Source organism: Ceratotherium simum, chromosome 16, assembly GCF_057802395.1.
Source record: "Ceratotherium simum simum isolate JZ-2026a chromosome 16, ASM5780239v1, whole genome shotgun sequence".
NCBI lineage: Eukaryota > Metazoa > Chordata > Mammalia > Perissodactyla > Rhinocerotidae > Ceratotherium > Ceratotherium simum.
Genome location: NC_141915.1, coordinates 45,645,032 through 45,667,295, shown reverse-complemented (window position 1 = coordinate 45,667,295; position 22,264 = coordinate 45,645,032). Strand labels below are relative to the sequence as shown.

Genomic DNA, 22,264 nt, shown 5'->3' with positions numbered 1-22,264 from the left:
AATTCTGTCCATTTAGTCCTCATTTTACCTGGCCTCATTTAGCATTTAATACTGGTAGAAAGTCTATCCTTTTTTGAATTTCTCTGTGGCCCTGGCTTTCCAACTCCACACCATCCTGGTTCTCTTCTTGACTGCTAATGTTTCCTTTGCCGACTCCTTTTTCCTCCCATTCCACAAATATGGGAATTCCTTATGGTTCTGTCTTCAGTCCTCTGCTCTTTTTTCTCTCTCTCTCTCCTCTTTATTTTATTCAGATTCATGGCTTAAGTTATTTCCTTTATATTAACAGTTTCTAAGCGTATATCTTCACCCCAATCTTTCTTTTATATTTTACTTCTACATTTCAGACTTATTGTGGGACATTTCCACTTAGCTCCCCTACTCTCATTTCAAATATTGCCCGTCTGAAAATCTTCCCTTTCCACCTCCCCACTCTACCTCCTCTTCCTATTTGTTAGTTCCTAGTCATTCAGACTCAAGTGCTGCTGTTAATCTTGCCTCACCCTTTTCTACTTTATTTTTATTTATTTATTTTTTTGTGAGGAAGATCAGCTCTGAGCTAACATCCATTGCCAATCCTCCTCCTTTTTCTCCCCAAAGCCCCAGTAGTTAGTTGTATGTCATAGCTGCACATCCTTCTAGTTGCTGTATGTGGGACGCGGCCTCAGCATGGCCGGAGAAGCGGTGCGTCGGTGTGCGCCCGGGATCCGAACCGCAGCGGAGCGCGCACACTTAACCGCCAAGCCACGGGGTGGCCCTCTACTTTACTTTAAAATCTTGGGTTTTGTGGCCTTCCTTTGCTTCCATTCCCTTTGCTTCTTCTACTTTCCAAGCCTTTTTTCCTGTTGCCAGAGCTCTCTCTTTCACATCTTCACTTGTCTCTTGGCCATCAGTCTGTCTTTATAACAGACTTTTCTACATACCACTTTCAGGTTAAACTTCCTTCACCCCTTTATCAAATTCTTTCTTCCCTACTGCTCCCTTCCTCCAACACTTTCAATGGCTCCTCACTGCTCAGAGGAAAACTTAGAGTACATGTTATATAATCTGGATCCAGTTCACTTTTCCAACTTTATCTCCTACTGTTTCTCTTCACAAACCTCATGTTCTAGCCAAATTGCCTGCTCATTGTTGTGTAAATAGCAAATGCAGTCTGTTTTCTAAATCTTTTTCCCACAACTTTCTTTTATTGGACTATTGAATAGATACTTAATAGCTGTATGACCTTGGGAAAGTCAATTAAATTTAATGAATATTAAGTGCCTAGTGTGTTCCATGCTTTGTGCTAGGTGCTGGGAAAATAATGATGAATAAGCCTAACATGGTCCCTGTCCTTCCAGAGCTCACAATCTAATGGAAAAGACTGCCAATTAAACATGTAATTTCAACAGTGCAATGTGCTGTATGATAAGGAAAGAGAATCATTTAGGAGGGGAACCTGACCTAGACTTAGGAGTCAGAGAAGGCCTCTTAGAAGCAGGGACTCCTAATTGGAAGCTAAAGGATAAGAAGAAGTCAGCTAAGCATAGATAGGTATAGTGGGTTGAACTGTGTTTCCCAAAAAGATATGTCCAAGTCTTAACCCCTGTACCTCTGAATGTGGCCTTAATTGGAAATAGGGTCTTTGCAGATATAATGAAATTAAGGCTCTTGAGATGAGATCATGCTGGATTTAGGGTGAGCCTTAAATCCAATGACTGGTGGCTTTATAAGAGAAAGGGGAAGGAGATTTGAGATACACAGGGAAGAAGGCCATGTGAAAATGGAGGCAGAGATAGGAGTTATGCCGCCACAAGTCAAGCAATGCCACCAGAAGGAGCCAGGAGCCACCAGAAGCTGGAAGATGCAAGGCAGGATTCTCCCCTAGAGTTTTAGCAGGGAGTGTGGCCCTGCTGATACCTTGCTTTTGGACTTCTGGCCTCCAGAACTGTGAGAGAACAATTTCTGTTTTTTTGTGTGTGTGTGTGAGGAAGATCAGCCCTGAGCTAAGATCCATGCCAATCCTCCTCTTTTTTTGCTGAGGAAGACTGGCCCTGAGGAAGATCGGCCCTGAGCTAATATCTATTGCCAATCCTCCTCTTTTTTTCCCCCCTTTTTCTCCCCAAAGCCCCAGTAGATAGTTGTATGTCATAGTTGCACATCCTTCTAGTTGCTGTATGTGGGACTCTGCCTCAGCATGGTTGGACAAGCAGTGCGTTGGTGCGCGCCCGGGATCTGAACCCGGGCTGCCAGTAGCGGAGTGTGTGCACTTAACTGCTAAGCCAGGGGGCCGGCCCCAATTTCTGTTGTTTTAAGCCATGAACTTTGTGGTAATTTTTTTTGTGTGTGAGGAAGATTAGCCCTGAGCTAACATCCGATGCCAATCCTCCTCTTTTTGCTGAGGAAGATTGGCCCTGGGCTAACATCCATGCCCACCTTCCTCTACTTTATATGGGACGCCACCACAGCATGGCTTGACCTGCGAACCCCAGGCCACTGCAGCAGAGTGCACTCACTTAACTGCCATGCCATGGGGCCGGCCCCTGCTTTGTGGTAATTTTTTACGGCAGCCCTATGAAACTGATACAAGAGGGGAGAGAATGTTCTAGGCAAACACTTGAAGGTTAGGGAACATGGAGTATTTGAGGATCCGAACTAAATTTAGTATAGGTTGTGATTGGGGAAGTTACAAGAGATGAGACTGGAGAGTTAAGCAAAACAAAGGATATATCATGAAGGACCCTGAAAATATCATGTTAAGTTGAAACTTTTCTGAGGGACGTGAGAGACCACTGTAGGGGTTCTAGCAAGTAAATGATATGACTAGATTTGTGCTTGGTATTGAAGGCACTCAATAAATATTTTCTAATTGAATGTTAGATTATTCTAGTTGCAGTGTGGAAAATGGGTAGAGATGGCAAGAATGGGGGCAGAGAGACAAGGTAGGGGGACACTGCAGTAATCCAAGTGTAAGAAGATAGTGACCCACACTAGAGTAGTTTCTGTGGGGACAGAGAGAAGCGTACGGATTTTTTTTTTTTTTGGTGGGGAAGATTGGCCCTGAGCTAACATCTGTTGCCAATCTTCGTCTTTTTTGCTGAGGAAGATTAGCGCCAAGCTAACATCTGTGCCCAACTTCCTCTATTTTGTATATGGGATGCTGCCACAGCATGGCTGATGAGTGGTGTAGGTCTGTGCCTGGGAACTGAACCCGGGCTGCCAAAGAAGAGCATGCTGAACTTAACCACTAGGCCACGGGGCCGGCCCCTCTGATAATATTTTCAAAGGATCATTTGGTGTTGTAGGAGTCAAGGAGTTAGCTAGGCAGAGAGAGTATTGAGAGTGGACTGTGGGGTGAGCAAGGCAGGGGAGGGGAAGTCAAAAGGTGCACGCAGGGACACCAGTTAGAAGACAATAATCCAGGGAAAAGCTAATGTATGTAAAGTGCTCGCTCAGAACTTTACACTTAGTAAATGCTCAAAAAATGGTAAAATCAACCAAAAGAATACCTATCAAATTCTACCATTATTCAGCTAACGACCCACTGTCTTAGAAAACTAAATGAATGATCTTTGCTACTCATTGGACAGTGAATTATGTAACATTTTGTATTATTTCACTTCTGCATATTTATTTATTTATCTACACATTTATGGCTTTTCTCTCCATTTATATTTTAAGTTCCTTAAATGCAAATGCTATGTATTAAACGCTTTTGATCTCCCTAGGAACCAGGTATATGATGTTACAACCACAACCATAACAATAAAAAAACCAACATAAGCTAACATTTCCGGAGCACTGGGTGTGAGAGGTAGTCCAGAGAGGTGGATAAGACCATGGGTTCTAGAATCAGACTGTGCTAATTCTAGGCACCACTGCCTCTTGGGCAAGTTACTTAATTGACCTATGCTTCAGTTTCTTCATCTGTAAAATGGGGATAATAGTAGATGCTCATTAAGGAAGTGAGGAATAAAATAGATAATATATATATTCTGTGCTCATCCTAATGTGCACATTATAATAATAGCTAACACTTATTAAGCTTTTACGATGTGCTAAGCACTTCACCTGCATTATCACATATCGCCCCCATGATTGCCCTATAGATAGGTATTATTATTATTGTTTTTATTATCCCCATTTTTAGATGAGGAAACAGGCTGAGAGGTTAAGCAATGTGCCAAATTTGTATACCAACAGCAGGTTTTTTTTTTTTTTGTGAGGAAGATCAGCCCTGAGCTAGCATCTGTGCTAATCCTCCTCTTTTTGCTGAGGAAGACCGGCTCTGAGCTAACATCTATTGCCAATCCTCCTCCTTTTTTTCCCCACAGCCCCAGTAGATAGTTGTATGTCATAGTTGCACATCCTTCTAGTTGCCGTATGTGGGACGTGGCCTCAGCATGGCCGGAGAAGCGGTGCGTTGGTGCGCGCCCGGGATCCGAACCCGGGCCGCCAGTAGCGGAGTGTGCGCACTTAACTGCTAAGCCACGGGGCCAGCCCTAACAAACATGTTTGAATTGGAATGAAGAGTAGAATTTTGTGCACCTTCTGTTCCACATCTGACAGAGAGGTAGGATAGTGTAAAGAGATTACCTATTGAGGGGCAGAAGGATATTTTTACATCGTTGATTGTATTCTATATTTTTAAGTCTCTCTAAGTAGAATAGCAGAATGTTTTGAAAGAGTATGAGTTGAAAAGATTGATAATGGCAACACTTAATTTTTATAATACAATGGTAAATATAGATTGAGGAAATTTATTTTTAGTGATATTTTCTAGAATAAACAAACACTTTTGGGTGTGAGAATGTTTCCTCAGCCTGTATTCTCAAGTTTAATTCTGGCTCTGCTCCAGACCAAAGCCACTTTGGGAGATCTGAACTTGCTATACCTCATCCCAGAGTAAAAGGACCTCTTGGGCCCTGGTAGTTCCAGCATGAATGGGACTATTTTGTATTCCGAAGTAGATTTCCAAGCCCACCCTGGAAATGTCTCATTCCTCTGGGATTCTCTAGCCTGGGGTAGGAAAGGCTGAGCTTTCTTGACTATCCTAGGCCCTCAGTGGGGCCCTGAGATGTTCTGAGGTCAGCCTTGCAATTTCAGAGCTAGGCAGTACTGTGGGATGAAGGAATAAGGTCTCGTGTTGCGGCATGTGAACAATGCCACAAACATCTCCTTTGTTTTGGAGCCAATTCTGTGGAGCAAGATGTTAGTGAGAGGTGACTACTTGGTTAATATCCTCATAAGTGCTTCTGAGAAGGCTGTTTTTGCCCCTTCATTTGTCACTTACCTTACGATTTCCATTATAGCCTTTCTGGGTAAGGCTGAAATCTCTACAAGCTTTGATAGGATTTCAAACAACAGGATTCCTGGGTTGCCAGCTAAATCTAAACAGGTCTCCTTTTCTGGAACTATGGAGGGAAAAAACAATTCAAATGCCTTCTTAAAAAACCGTCTATCAAAAAAGGTAATAAACTGACAGTCTTTTGTATTTACAAAATTATACCAAGTCAGAGAATTACAGAAAAACTATAGACTAGTTTTTCTAGACTATAGACTAGTCTAGACTAGAGAATTATAGAAAAACATTCAAAATCTATTCTATTTGGTAGAAAGGTCATTTTGATTACTGAACAGACAAAATAATCATGGAATTTAAAAAATACTTTTAGTTCAATGACTCTATGTAAATATAGTAATATATTTAGCATAAACATGAATTATGTGTTAAGGACCATTGTCCTATTCTTCTAGGTAAAGGAATTGTTGATAAACATATCTCTGCTTTGCAAGCAAACCCTTGTTACTACAGTGATATTTGCAAGCAGTAACTTCTGTTTATCCTAAAGACAGTTCATAGCCTATGACTGAGTGTATTTTCAAAACTGCATACAGTATTTAGAATGTATTTATCTTAGAAAACATGATACGAATAGTGGTTAGATTTTCAAGGCAGCCTGTTAAACTCATAAACAAACCATCAGAGGACTACTAACAATATTTCTTTCTTTCTTTTTTTTTATATCTTTTTTTAAAAAATATTTATTTATTTATTTAGTGTGTGTGTGTGTGTGCGCGCGAGGAAGATCAGCCCTGAGCTAACATCCATGCCAATCCTCCTCTTTTTGCTGAGGGAAGACTGGCCCTGAGCTAACATCTGAGCCGATCTTCCTCCACTTTATATGGGACGCTGGCCTGACAAGTGGCGTGTCAGTGCGCGCCCGGGATCTGAACCCCCGGCCGCCAGCAGCGGAGCGCGCGCACTTAACGCTACGCCACAGGGCCGGCCCCTATTTTTTTTTTTGTGAGGAAGATCAGCCCTGAGCTAACATCCATGCCAATCCTCCTCTTTTTGCTGAGGAAGACCGGCCCTGAGCTAACATCTATTACCAATCCTCCTCCTTTTTTTCCCTTTTTCTCCCCAAAGCCCCAGTAGATAGTTGTATGTCACAGTTGCACATCCTTCTAGTTGCTGTATGTGGGACGCTGCCTCAGCATGGCCGGACAAGCGGTGCATCGGTGCGTGCCCGGGATCCGAACCCCGGGCGGTTGGTAGCGGAGCGCGCACTTAACCGCTAAGCCATGGGGCCGGCCCCTAATAACAATATTTGAAGTATACTTTCATGTCATTTATAACCTTGTGTGAGAACATGCTCTCTAATCTCCATTAAACTCTCCAGTCCTTGCACTGAGGCTTCATCAGGGTGAGGAAGATCTTTTTCAGGAACAGTAAATTATCTATATCCCAAATTTGCAAGAGAGAGAGCATTTTCCTTTTTTCTAAAAAAATATTTTTCCTTAAATAAAAGGAATGCCTCAGGGCAGGCATTCCTTTTCTATATAAAAGGAATGCCTTTGGATCCTGGGCACGCACCGACGCACTGCTTGTTGGGCCATGCTGAGGCCGCGTCCCACACACAGCAACTAGAAGGATGTGCAGCTATGACATACAACTATCTACTGGGGCTTTGGGGAAAAAAAGGAGGATGATTGGCAATAGATGTTAGCTCAGGGCCGGTCTTCCTCAGCAAAAAGAGGAGGATTGGCATGGATGTTAGCTCAGGGCTGATCTTCCTCACACACACACACACAAAAGAAAACACAAAAAGGAATGCCTCCCAAAGTAGCACATGCACTTGGTAAAGAATTAAAATACTATAAAAGGAGACCAAATTTTTCTACACCAGTCACTCCCTGAGTGTTCTTATTGGAGAACAAAAAGCAGTGTCTCCTGGAGAAGGACTTTAGACTGTACCTGTTCCTGCTAGATGTATTTAAGTTAAAATTCTAAAACTGTATAAATTTGCTCAGCAAATATGGTTTTGGAGAAGCAGTACAAAAGTCAGTCACATCGCAGACTACACCTTCCTGGCTTGTCTTCTGATTGGAGGCCTAAATGAATAATATTTACCACTCAGAGAATTGCAACTACCCAACTGCCATCTATTCAGTAGTATCTCTACTCACCCACAGCCTTAAGGAAGCGGTTCTTATCTGTTAGCACCTTTATAAAGTCTGAGAAATTCACCTTCCCATCTCCTGCAACATAAATCTAAGGCTCAGAACAAGGATATAAGATGTATTTTAATTATCATATTATATATTAAACATAAAAATGAAAACACCTTGGACCATTCAATACTTAAAATCAGAGAGCATCTTAGGGCTGGACATATGCTCACGTAAGCACTGGTCTTCTTGAAGTGGTCTTAGCACCATTACACTAGTCACCCAGAGCCCACTGAAGCAAGGGTGGAGTGTAAACATCAAACCAAGGGCTTGCAGCCACTGCAGTCCTATCCACTCACTCCTTTCCTAGAGACTTGCCATTTTTGCAAGGAATCCACCCGTGCTTTCCCACTCCATACCCACCTCTAATATTTCTATTATTATAACATCCCCAAGTTGTACCCTGTTTCCTCTAAAATTAAAGGATAGCGAATGCTATTAGAGGCGTGTGTGTGTGTGTGTGTGTGTGTGCGTGTGTGTGTGTTTCGATCAAAGAAAAAAAAAACTGGGCAGTTAGTGGAAACAAGTGACACCTTAATTAAGTGGTGGCATTGACTCACACATGGAACTGATGCTGACTGAATGGGGCACTGGCAGTTGAGTGGGGTGAGGTGAGAGGAGATAATATGCTGAGTTATATCCCACACAACATATCAGCTTTGGCTACTAATCACTAGGTCGGTATATTCAATGAAAACATTATCCATATGCTTTAAAAATACCAACAAAAAACACTGTGGCATTTAAAATTCAACATAGATGGGCTCTAATGATGGAAGGAAGATTTGTACTAATATGATTCAAACAGAAACAAAAGGCTTGGATTTCCTAGGTAACATGTCATCTTTGAAATTGTCAATGCCGTTGTATCTGTTATTTCAGGGCGTCCTCCAAAATGTACATCATGACAGGTAATCTGAATTTGATATTGAAATATGATAGTCACTTTTAGTTTCCTCACAGGATTTTTCAAAGAACAGTTCATTTTGTAGCATTAATTTGATTTCATAACTTGTATACAAACCTCACTGATGTCCTTAAAGAGAAACACATATATGTACTTTTGGCAAATAAGTGAGATTTATTTCTTGTGTTTATATAGTCACTGAGAGAAAAATATATATAAATAAAAATTTTTTATGAGAAAAATAGTGACAAGTCAAGGTACTCACGATCAATATCAGCACATCTTAATTCATTATAGACATCATGCTTGGTTAGATTCATTCCCAACTTAGCTAAAGTGCACATCATTCCATGTAAATCAATACAGCCAGTTTTATCCTTGTTAAAAAAGTTGTAGGCAACTTGGAAGGCTGGGGAAATGGAATTAAGTTAGGACAGTTATTCAAGAATAAATACATATTTTAATGAAATTAGGATAGAAATACAGTTGATTGGAGATCATGTTCTGAAAAGTATTGAGAGAAAAATGAGTACTCAATAGACATTTCTTAGAAAGGACGTTGTCCTTCCATGAGATTTGAACTGGAACAAACTAATTGGTGGAAAACCAAATATGTAGGCAAAATGGCCTTTGAAAGACATCCACATCCTAATTCCTGGAACCTGTGAATGTATTACTTTACATGACAAAAGGGATTTTGCAGATGTAATTAAGATAGATTATCCTGGGTTATCTGAGTGGGCCCAATCTAGTCACAGGGTCCCTTAGCAGCTAGAAGCAAGAGAGAGATGGCAGAAGGAGAAGTCAGATTCAAAGCGTGAGAAGGGCTTGAACCCACTGTTGCTGACTTAAAGATGGAAAGGGCAACAGGATGTGGAATGCAGAGGCCTTAAGGGGCTGAGAGAGGCTCCTGGCTGACAGCCAGTAAGGAAATGGGACTTCAGCCCTCTAATTGTAAGGAACTGAATTCTGCCAAAAACCTGAATAAGCTTGGAAGCAGATTCTCCTCTAGAGCCTCCAGATAAGAGACCAGGCTGGCCTCTTCATTTCTGTCTTGTAAGACCCAGAGAAGAGAAACCAGCTGAGCCCACCTGGACTTCTGACCTACAGAACAGTGAGATAAAAAATTTGTGTTGTTTTAAGCCGCTAAGTTTGTGGTAATTTGTTATGGCAGCAATAGAAAACTAATGCACCAAAGTGGACCCAAATTATATGTGTGTGTATGTTTTTTAGTCTATGTTTAGACTAAAAGATTTTTTCAGGGCCGACCCGGTGGTGCAGTGGTTAAGTGCGTGCGTTCCACTTCGGCGGCCTGGGGATCGCAGGTTCAGATCCTGGGCGCGCACTGACGCATCGCTTGTCAAGCCATGCGGCGTCCCATATAAAGTAGAGGAAGATGGGCACAGATGTTAGCCCAGGGCCAATCTTCCTCAGCAAAAAGAGGAGGACTGGCATCGGATGTTACTTCAGGGCTAGTATTCCTCACGAAAAAAAAAAAGTTTGTTTCAAAGAAGTACTCAAGGCCAAAATTAGATATATATTTTCTAAAATTAGTTAATGAAGAAATAAACTCAGAACAAAGTATATCCCAAATGGCACCAGAATAAACCTTATTTCATGTCATATTCAAGTGTTAGCATCTCTATGTATAAGAGTGATTAATCCTATAGAGACAATGATACCTGGGTTGTAATTGTATGAAAAGTTAACATCTTTCTCTCTTGATAAAAGGCAGGCTTCTCTAGGGCTGGAGCCATCTCTGATTTGTTTCTAATTTCTCCCAGTATTTCTAGCATGTTAGTAGGCAGCCTATCAACAAATATTGATTGTATGCCTTCTATGTGCCAGGTGCTGCTCTAGGTGCCTAGGCTACATTAGTGCACTAAATAGACAAAGATCTCTGCCCTTATATAAATGTAATAAACAGGTAAATTAGATAACATGTTACAGGGTGGTAAGTGCTACGGAAAAAAGAAAAAGTAATGCAGGGTGACGGGATTGGGAGTTCCAGGGATTGAGGGATAGGTTGCTGTATTAAATAGGTGAGATCTGAGCAAAGACTTGAAGGACGTGAGGGAGTACACGTCTAGGAAAAGAGAGGACTAGGCAGAGGGAAGAGCTAGAGCCAAGACCCTTAAGGGAAAGGGCCCGGCATGTTCCAGGAACAGCGAGGATGCTAGTGTGGCTGGAGCAGAGTGAGCAAGAAGAGAGGAATAGGAGAGGTCAGAGAGGTAATGTGTGTGTGGGTGTAGGTAATGTTTTAAAATTTATTTAAAATTTTATTTTATATTGCTTTTAGATGTAGTTTCAAAGACCTGAATATCCCTCACCCAGTTTCCCCTGATGTTAACATCTTACATTACTATAGTACATTTGTCACATCTAAGAAGCCAACATTGGTGTAGTACTACTAACTAAACTGCAGACACTTCAGACTTTCACTGGTTTTTCCCCGATGCCCTTTTTCTGTTCCAGGATCCCATCTAGGATACTATATTACATTTAGTCATCATGTCTTTTTAGCCTTTTCTCTATAACAGTTTCTTAGACTTTCCTTGTTTTTGATGACCTTGACAGTTTTGAGGAGTATTATTTAGGTATTTTGTAGAAGTTCCTCAATTTGAGTTTTTCTGATGTTTTCCTCATGGTCAGCCTAAGATTATGGATTTTGGGGAGGAAAACCACAGAACTGAAGTGCTGTCTCATCATTATATCAAGGCTACATATTATCAACATGACTTATCACTGATGATGATAACCTTGGTCACCTGGCCAAGGTAGTATTGGTTAGGTTTCTCCTGAAATCATATGGTATTTATCTCTCTCTGTCTGACTTACTTTGCTAAGCATAATTCCCTCAAGGTCCATTCACTTCTGAATATTTATCTGAAGAAAATGAAAACACTAATTCAAAAAGACATAGGCACCCCTGTGTTCATTGCAGCGTCATTTACAATAGCCAAGACATGGAAACAACATAAGTGTCCATCAATGAATGAATGAATAAAGAAGATGTGGTGTATATATACAATGGAATGCTACTCAGCCATAAAAAGAATGAAGTCTTGCCATTTATGACAACATGGATGCACTTGAGAGAATTATTCTTTGTCTTAATCACTGCAGGGCCAGGTACCAGACAACTAGGGATAGTCCTACACCCTAGAGCTCACTGAAATTATTTGAACTAGCCAATCCTAAACCTGCTTATCCTGCCTTGCTTGTTCCTTCCTGCAGAAACCACAGTAAAGGCTCTTGCCCACTTCCCTCCACCCTTTGCCTCCTGACCGACTCTGGAACTTGCCTTTGTGGCCCTTCATGGTGTGCTGTGCCTCTTATTTCTAGGGATCTGTGAGTATAAAAAACTTCTTCCTCTATGACAATCATTTCTGTGTCTGTATGTCTCATTAAATACCTGATTAAAACAAATCCTGGGTGCCCTTAAAACAAGCACCAATGTATATTAATGCACTTTAGAAACTGTAAAGTTTTATAAAGCCATAAACTGTTATTATTAAGGCATTTAGCTCAGTTTTACAGTGTAATAGTAAAAATGCAATTCTGATCTTGACAATCTTTTGTGTTTTCCAAACCAGTTTTTCCAGCAATAAAGGTGATTCTTTAATTTCTTTCTGTCTCCTGGGTCAATTTCTCAATTGGTTCCAAACTTGGAGGGGTGAAGCATTAGCCTTCCCAGAACCCAAACACAGCCATGCTTGACTTTTTTTTAGTTTTTCTAGCGTGTCATACTTTCCCTTTCCTCTGGGCCTTTGCAGATCCTCTCTGCCCAGAACACTACCCTCTGTGCTCTTTGCCTGATTTACTCCTACTCATTATTCAGCTTTCTCTGGGACTCCCCTCCTATCCTTGCAAGACCAAGTTAGGAGACTTTCTTTTATGCTTCTATAACACCATATTTTCCCTATCATAATTTGTGTCATATTGTAATTTAAATGTTTCAATCAACAAATTCATGGTTTAACTGTCAGACCTTCCTGTAAGACCTCCTATCAGGGCAGTGACCGTGTCTGACTTGCTAGTTATGTTTCCCATGCCTAGTACACTGTTGGCTTTAAATAAATATTTGTTGTTTGGATTAATGAACTGTAGCCAGTGTACCTCATTTTACTATGACTTTTTTTCTATGAGCAATCCTGAGACTTTAGTTATGTTTATAGTGCTCCATTAGTTGATTTCCATTTGACCTTGCATTTGTTCTTTTCCACACTCACATGTTCTTTGAATAAAAATATTTGGCCAAGACTGTCTAAATTCTAGGAAGATATCTATTTCAAAGTAATTCCCCTTCCTTCCCACAAATTAGACATTGAATTAAAAAAAAAATATATTTTTTGCTCCCAAATAACAGAGTACTGTAGACAACCCTTGAAATCCCAGATCTCTTTTAGAGAAAAAATGATCAGATATGTTAAGGGGCTTTTGTCTATGCTTTCATTTCAGGGATGATTCTCCTTACCTTGCATTTGTGAAGTGTTCAACTTCTTTTCTTTGTGCTGTAATTGGCATGGGAGAGAGCCTGATAAATCTTTATCCCTGACAAGAGACATGAAAATATTTAATACATATGTGAAACCAGCAAATATTAGTTCCATTCATCAGTTTTTGCAGACTGGAATGACTGTAAGCATCACAATATATCCAGAGTCTCACCAACTAAGGGACATTTTACTGTCAGTTGCCAGTAGCTACAGGATGGACAGTGAGAAAATGTTGGCCACTGAGGTCCACCTCTACCCTATACTTGCCCATCACACTTACTCCTGTAAAAACATCTGATTTCCCCCATTTTACAAAAGAGGAAACCAAGGCTCAGAGGGATTAAATAACTTGTCCCAAGTCACACAGATAATAAGTAGAAGTCCTAGGATTCAAACTGAGGTTTATCTGACTCCAGAGCTCCAGAAGGTAAGGCTTTTTTTTTTTTTTTTGTGAGGAAGATCAGCCCTGAGCTAACATCCATGCCAATCCTCCTCTTTTTGCTGAGGAAGACTGGCCCTGAGCTAACATTCGTGCCCATCCTCCTCCACTTCATGTGGGAGGCCGCCACAGCATGGCCTGACAAGCGGTGCGTCTGTGCGTGCCCCGGATCTGAACCCGGGCCGCCAGCAGCGGAGAGCACGCACTTAACCGCTACGCCACAGGGCCAGCCCGTCAGAATGTTAAGCCTTATACTATTCCTATTGTTAGAAATATGAAGTTCTTTCAAATTTTTAATTAGTATAAATAATTTTATGGTGAATATCCTTATAGCGAAACCTTTGTATCCATGATTATTTTACAACTTTAATTGCTAAATTGTATTTTTACCAGCATTTGAGAGAGACAGAGGTAGATATATCTATATCAACGATATCTATATCTATCTGTTTAAAAAAAGAACATTTCTGGAAAGTTTGGAACCCTGAGTGACTTTTCATTTCCTCAGGAAAATAAAATCTGGAAAAAGAAGAAAAATATTAATACTTTGGGGATATTTTGTATATAATAATTTATTAGTTTAGGAACATAAAATATGCAAACCCAGGTTTGCTTATAATATGATAGTTTAAAAGTAAACATATAATAATCATAATTTTATAAATTAATTTCATTTAAGGTGCACTTAGCTTTGATACTAGTAGAACTAAAAGTTTTAAGATATGTGGAAACTTACTTTTTTTGTTTTTACAAGAAGCAGTTAAAGAAGTGAAATTAGAAGAAATACTAAACATGGTAGTTAAAGTAAAAAAAATTATGGTTTATAAATTTAGTATCCTCTATAGTATCTAGTAGATTCAATTCATTTTCAAAGAGGAACCTGGGAAAAAAGGAGGTGGTAAGGTCTCAAAATGCACCATTCTCAACTTTTTCAACATAGAATTTTATCTAGTTACTCTTATTTTCTCAGCTTTTACTAACACTGATTTCTTCTTCTGATGTTTCCTTTTTATCACCTACTTGAACTTCTGAAAACTCAAGTTTGCCTTTACTCAGATACAGTATTTTATGTTTGTTGTATTTCTAAATATAAACAAAATTTTTTTGCATGCTACAAAAGATGCAGCAGATGGAGAAATATGAAGTTCTCAAGAAGCAAGAGGAAAGTAGGTCAGGCAGTGTAAAGTCTTTATTAGCTACATTACGAAAAGGATACTCTTGGCAAAATTTCAAACTTTATCATGGATCAAAGATGGGAAAAAAATCTTTTGCTTTTACAATGTTTCAACGGTTCGCAGAACCTTAGATTTGGAATGAACCCAGTCTAGCCCCTCATTTCATGTAGGAATTCCCTCTACATGTGGTATTATCTAGTCTTTGCTTGACTACTACTTTCCGTGACAAGGAAGTTCACTACTTCAAAAGACAGCTTGTAATGCAGGGTAAGGGAACAATGAGATCAAGAAATTTGGCTGCTAGAAGGTTATCTTACATCCCTCTAAAAAAGCCAGTAATATATTCGTATAACAGTGGCATAGTCAAGGACACTAGGAGAAATACTCCAGAAGTGGCAAAGAAAATGAATAATTGTGAGACAGGAGAGAGGATTTTCTTCTCATGGTATGATAAAAAAAAGATTAGGGTCTCACTTTCAGTTATTAGTGGCTATTGTTTATTGGAATTTGTAGTTATTAAACCAAGAAAAAGCTATTGTTAATGTCACAGGCAAACCTCCCTTCTCAACTTTAGCCCTAGGTTAGTCATGGCTAATTTACCAGATTTCATTTTACTGGCCATATTTGAGCTACAGACCCTTTCTTTATACTCTGACTTGCTTAGGGCTTAAGTCTTCTTTATGATCCTGTAAATTTATTCCCCTTTAAACTGGCACTCAAAATATTTTAATGTATAACTGACAACTTCTTATGCCCTCTAGGGTATTCTGTCCCCTCACACAAAAATAGCTTCTCATTTGGGAGAACAGGTAGGAAAATTCTTTGTTTCTCTAATCAAAAAGGATATATATATTTTTCTTTCCATAAAAAATCTTACTTCAATTCTTATGTTTTGTTTTATAACTAAATTTATGATAGAATAGATACTTGAAGAGCATTCTATCTTGTTTCATCATAGCCTTTATGGGTATTTAATATATTCTTATATATATGTCTCTTATCTGATCTTATATATCTTAGATATATCTAATAGGTATCTTAATAATTCTTTATCTTAATATATTTATCACTTTAATACATTCATTACTTACCTTTTGCCATGGGAGTCAGGTACTTTTGTTAGAGGATTCAGCTTAAGTTTTGATTTAATGTCAGAATCTGCCATTTGGCCAGTAACTCTGTCTGGAATTCAGACGATACAACTAAGGATCACATCACAGATTAATTTCTCTATATACTTTTGCAACTTTCCCAGCTCAAGACCTAGAGTTTGAAGTTCAGGGCCTCAAGGAATGGTAATATGTACAAATTCAAGTTAGAGGTATGTGCAAAGTTGGAAGGCCAGGTGGAATGGCCCCTTTACTGTCCCAAAATCTCTAAGCAAAATTTCTTGCCATTGCTCTCCCTTCAAATAGTGTCCTTCTGATCCTATATAAAAATAAATGGTACCATGTGACCCAAATAAAGCATCCTGGAAATATGTGGGAAAATTTATTTAAAGACAAAATTTATTTTTGAAATCAGTAGAACATTTCATGTCGTAATTGACAGAGAATAACATGTTATAGCATTTCCAAAATATTTACCTAATTGTTTATATCTTGACTACTTGCCTGGTAGTAAGCAGATTTTCCCAGAGTTTTCTTCTGGGAGGTTCACCCCAGCCAGGTCAGTTCTTATGAACCCACTGGTCTTTCTTAAAAGTAGAAGTGGGGGTGGGATACAATGCTGTTCTTCTACCCTAGACCTTCCTGAAGGGACTCTTAACCACTACGGCCTCCCTAGTCCTTTCCACTTTTGTACAGTTTGAGAATCAGGGCCTATGGATCAGAAGCTGGGTTGGTAGGGCTTCCGCCTTTTATTGTTGGTTTTATCTCTCCAACTATCTTTTCAAAATATAGAGTGTATTAGGTGGTTCACTGCCAAGAAAACTGGATTGCTGACTTAGATAATCAAATCAAAATCAATCAAAATAGATAATCAAATCATATTAAACCATGAAGAAAATGTCTCTGAATGTTTGGTTAAAGTTCTATCAATTTTTCCAGGTCTTCACTGCAGAGCCTGGAAAGCAGCTGTTTCTAAACAACTCAATTACATGTGGTCAAAATCTGGAAACCTACCACAGAGCTGGGAACTCCGGAGAGGCTCAACAATTTAGGCACTCAAAAGGTGCTCTGAAATCATCCTCATGGCTCAAAATAATCATTATTTTAAAAAACTACCTTCAATCTCTCACAGAGATGATAGATTAAAAAGAAAAAGTACTCAGCGTAGATTCCTACAAAATCCAGATATTTACTTACTTTTAAGCTGTGCTACTTACCACTTCTGGGCTTCAATCAGATCAAGAATCCAATAAAGGGTTTGTTCCATCATACAACTGTGACCTCATTCACTTCTCAGGCTCAGGCCCAGGGTGAGAATGACCCACAAGCTCCTTCCAGCTTTAGAGCCACTGTGCTTTCAGTGTGGTTCATTCAGCACCCTTGGGGTAGGTGTGGGTGTGAATTACAGAATCAGAACATTTTGACACTGTTAGGATTTCAGGGAAGAAGTTGGTTTTTTTTTAAATTCTCTATTAACATATTTTCATTTTAAACATTAGTGAGGTGAAAGTTAAGTAAAATATTTTACCCAACTGCCTTGTTTGAATGGTGATTAAGAACCATTTCATTAATTGTTTAAGCCTAGGAAGAGGGACAAAAAAATCAAACTCTCATGGGTTTGTAGTCTATAGTATTATTGGAAAGAGTGATTTAAAAAGAGCAATTAAAGAAAAGATTATGATTAGTTTAATCAGAAACTCTAATATTCAAGATCTGACATATCTCATGGCATTATAAATCCTCTAACACAGAAGTTAGGAGTGACTTTAGTTATCATCATGGCTAAGCACAGATACCTCTGGCACCTAAGGCTTAGCTCGAGCCCCCTAAATTTGTTTCAGGCTTCACTTAGTGGCTGCAATTTTAGGGGTTTCCTATTCCTGCTCTCAAGATTTGTTTATTATGAGCATAATTTGACTTTTTCCTAGTCTTTCCAAACTTGGTATATTGCTTCCCATTCTGGTCAGGGATAAAAAGGGAAAGAAAGGGAAGCTTTAATTTACAAATTAATTAAATATTTAATAAGGGCCTACTGTGTTAGGGGCTACCAATATTTAAAATGGGGATAATGGCAATTCCTATTGGATGGGGTTGTTGAGAAGTAGAATTTTAGAATTCTTTTTCTTTTTTCAAATTGTGGTAAAATACACATAACATAAAATTTACAATCTTAAGCTTTTTTTTTGTGAGGAAGATCAGCCCTGAGCTAACATCCGTTGCCAATCTTCCTCTTTTTTGCTAAGGAAGATTGGCCCTGGGCTAACAGGCGTGCCCATCTTCCTCTACTTTATAGGGGATGTCGCCACAGCACAGCTGGACAAGCTGTGCGTTGGTCTGTGCCCAGGATCCGAACCTGCGAACCCTGGGCTGCCAAAGCAGAGCGTGCGAACTTAACCGCTATGCCACCGGGCCAGCCCTAGCATTTTTAAGTGTATAGTTCAGTATTGTTAAGTATATTCACATTGTTGTGCAACCAACCTCCAGAACTTTTTCATTTTGCAAAAATGAAACTCTATACTAACTGAACAATAACTTCCCATTTATCCCTCCTCTTGATCCCTGGCACCCATAATTCTATTTTCTGTTTCTATGAATTTGACTAGTCTAGAAACCTCATCTAAGTGAAATTATACAGTATTTGTCTTTTCGTGACTGGCTTATTTCACGTAGCATAGTATCTTCAAGGTTCATCCATGTTGTAGCATGTGTCAGAATTTCCTTCCTTTTTAAGGCTGAATAATGTTCTGTTATATTTACCATATTTTATTTATCCATTTGTCTGTCGATGGACACTTGGGTTGCTTCCACCTTTTGGCTATTATGAATAATGCTGCTATGACACATTGGTGTACAAATATCTCTTTGAGACCCTGCTTTCAGTCTTTTGGATATATACCCATAAGTGGAATTGCTGGATCACGTGGCAATCCTATTTTTAATTTTTTGAAGAAATATTGTTTTCCATAGTAGCTACTATTTTACATTCCCACCAACAGTGCACAAGGGTTCTAATTTCTTCACATCCTCACCAATACTTGTTTTCTGTTTTTTTGGTAGTCGCCACACTGATGGGTATGAGGTGATATTTCATTGGGGTTTCGATTTGCATTTCCCTAATGATTAGTGATGTTGAGTATCTTTCCATGTGTTTGTTGGCTATTTGTACATCTTTTGTGGAAAAATGCCTGTTCATGTCTTTTGCCCACTTTTTAATCACTTTTTTGTTGTTGTTGCTGTTGAGTTGTAGGAGTTCTTTATATATTCTGGATATTAACCCCTTATCTGATACGTGATTTGTAAATATTTTCTTCCATTGCATAAGTTACTTTTTCACTCTGTTGACTGTGTCCTTTGATGCACAGAAGTTTAAATTTTTATGTAGTCCAATTTATCTATTTTTACTTTTGTTGCCTGTGCTTTTGGTGTCATATCCAAGAAATCATTGCCAAATCCAATGTCATGAATCTTTTCTCCTATGTTTTCTTCTAAGTGTTTCATAGTTTTAGGTCTTATGTGTAGGGAGAAGTACAATTTTAATATGTAGCATGTAGCACCGAAGGAAGAGTAGTCTAGAGTGAACGAAGAGGAAAAACATGTGGAGTAATCGTGGGAGATTAGGAGACAAGGAATAGTTCAGCCACATTAGAGGATAGGATTGCATGAAGTGAGATATGGGAGCAAAAAAGATTAGGTTATGTTGGATTGGGTTTTGTTATTAGAACAGAGATTGCAAATTCAATCACCACACAAGTTTCATTTGGCTTACACAGCATTTAAAAAACGTCTGAATTTCATAAATGAAAACACAGATAAATTAAGAGGTATCAGTTCATGACTTCTCATGAAAAATCCAAAGCTCAGAAAACATAGAGCCCACATTCCTGCTTAGCAATAATTGGCTGAGGCAGAACAACTGTCACCCCTTTAACTGGAACCTAAGGTTTCCTGATTGTTAACAGTTCTCATCATTTTTTCTAGTCTCTTATACCAACCATGTCACTCATTTAACTTGGTTTTTGTAGACACATGCACATCTTGATTGTTAAACTAAGGAAGTCTAGACTTAATTAGCAATGGAGAATCCTAAAGATATTTGAGTAGGGATGTTGCATGAATATAGCTGTTTTCTGTGGGAATTAATTCAACCATATCAATCTAAGAATTGCCTAGGCTTATATTCCTTTCTGACTTTATGAAGAATAAAAAGGAGGTGAATATTAGATGGGGCAGAATATCTGGTATTAGGCTTCTTTCTGTATGGTACTGATTGCCAAAGGAGGAAAAGGAACTTTATGGGAAAAGGTTGTGTCTCAATGTGATTTACAATTTGTGAACTCTGAAAACCTAATATCTTAGGATAATGCCTAATTCATCCTGTATAGTTAAAGATATATGAGGCTTAAGGAGAAGAGAATCTCATCAGTTCTTTCAGTTACCAGATTGATGAGAACAGAATTTTTCAGAAAAACAAACAAACAAACAAACAAAAAAACCCCCAACAATGTAGCTACCTCTCTGTTAGAGATACTGCCACTGTAGGCCAATCAATTTCTTTTTTTTTCCTTCTTCTTCTTCTTTTTTTTTTTTTTGTTGAGGAAGATTAGCCCTGAGCTAACATCTGTTGCCGATCTTCCTCTATTTTGTGTGTGGGTCACTCAGCCACAGCATGGCTGACAAGTGGTGTAAGTCCGTGCCTGGGAACCGAACCCGTGAAATCAGACCACCGAAGTGGAGCACGTGAACTCAACCACCATGACACGGGGCTGGCCCCAATCAATTTCTTTACAGGCAGATTCCCTTTACTTCTCTCCCTGGCTGTTTTGTTTTCACTGAGTGTAAGCACCTTGAGGTCAGAAGCTGACTGTTCTGTTTCCCCAACATTGGCTCTGTCCATAGGAAATGTTCAAAGAATGACTGGGGAAAGGCAAGATGTTCCTTCCTTTTTGGGCAGAGATATTGTGTGTCACCATTTCTCCCTCCTCTTATGCTTTTCTCAACCTCCATCACCTAGAAATGATCAGGGTGTGGCAGCATGAAGGAACTGACTATTATTATTTCCTACCTCAACTCCAGTAACTTGGGTATGCAAAATCCTTTGGGATGGGGGCTGGCCCCATGGCATAGTGGTTAAGTGCGGGCGCTCTGCTGCTGGCGGCCCGGGTTTGGATCCCGGGCATGCACCAGTGCACCGCTTGTCAGGCCATGCTGTGGCGGCGTCCCATATAAAGTAGAGGAAGATAGGCACAGATGTTAGCCCAGGGCCAGTCTTCCTCAGCAAAAAAAAAAAGAGGAGGATTGGCATGGATGTTAGCTCAGGGCTGATCTTTCTCATACACACACACAAAAAATCCTCTGGGATGGCCTAATCCTTTATAAGCCCCGATGATTCTCTTGCTCCCTCCTGATTAGTCTAGAGTAATAATAATGGAAATATTTGCAGAAATTAAAAGACTTACTCCCCTTTACACAATACCAGTTTAGTTATTCCTCATGCAAACCAACTATTTATAATTTTAAAATTTAGTGTACACCAACATGGATAGTTGTTTTGGAACAGCAACAGTGAAAATGCACAGCAATAAACACTTACCCCCAAACCATCCAAGCAAGTCATAGAGTGCAAGGATGTGAGGGGGACTGCAAGAATCAACATATATAGGCAATAAGAGGAAAATATAAAGAAATATGTGACAACTACCTGCTCATCCTCACTGATTTATTCTTGAGAATCAATATAAAATGTCATAAAATTTTCCTAGCATCAACTTTATAGCAAGTTATAATATTAAATTGTTTAACCCAGGTTCTGCAAACCACTAAAAATTCTGATTTTTTTATTGATGTCTTAATACTTTATAACATTGTGAAATTTTAGTTGTACATTATTGTTTGTCAGTCACCATATAAATGCCCCCCTTCACCCCTTATGCCTACCTCCCAACCCCCCTGCCCCTGGTAACCACCAAACAGTTCTCTCTGTGTGTTTATCTTCCACTTATGAGTGAAATCATGTGGTGTTTGTCTTTCTCTCTCTGGCTTATTTCACTTAACTTAATATCCTCCAGGTCCATCCATGTTGTTGTAAATGGGACGATTTTGTCTTTTTTTATGGCTGAGTAGTATTCCATTGTAAATATATACCACATCTTCTTTATCCAATTATCAGTCGAGGGATACTTGGGTTGCTTCCATGTCTTGGCTATGGTGAATAATGCTGCAGTGAACATAGGGGTGCATGAGCCTCTTTGGATTGTTGATTTCAGGTTTGTTGGATAGATACCCAGCAGTGGGATAGCTGGATCATAACGTATTTCTATTTTTAATTTTTTGAGGAATCTCCATACTGTTTTCCATAGAGGCTGCACCAGTTTGCATTCCCACCAACAGTGAATGAGGGCTCCCTTTTCTCCACAACCTCTCCAACATTTGTTGTTTTATGTCTTGGTGACTACAGCCATTCTAACGGGTATAAGGTGATATCTTAGTGTAGTTTTGATTTGCATTTTGCTGATGATTAGTGATGTTGAACATCTTTTCATATGCCTATTGGCCATCTGTATATCTTCCTTGGGAAAGTATCTGTTCATATCCTCTGTCCATTTTTTGATCAGGTTGGTTGTTTTTTTGTTGTTTAGTTGTGTGAG

The 22,264-nt window shown here is 39.3% G+C and overlaps 1 protein-coding gene across 4 annotated transcripts in view; it reads right to left on the bottom strand.

Annotated features, from left to right (window-relative positions):
* The window catches only part of EFCAB3 (EF-hand calcium binding domain 3), a 152,599-nt gene that overhangs the window by 11,551 nt on the left and 118,784 nt on the right, over positions 1-22,264 (bottom strand). For all 4 annotated transcript variants that reach the window (XM_087441349.1, XM_087441346.1, XM_087441348.1 and 1 more), the window contains 5 exons: positions 15,603-15,693; positions 12,876-12,952; positions 8,664-8,807; positions 7,450-7,521; positions 5,273-5,393 (listed from right to left, as the gene is read on the bottom strand). In XM_087441349.1, coding sequence (XP_087297475.1) covers positions 5,273-5,393; positions 7,450-7,521; positions 8,664-8,807; positions 12,876-12,952; positions 15,603-15,693 — 505 coding nt within the window. The remainder of the gene's footprint in view (positions 1-5,272; positions 5,394-7,449; positions 7,522-8,663; positions 8,808-12,875; positions 12,953-15,602; positions 15,694-22,264) is intronic.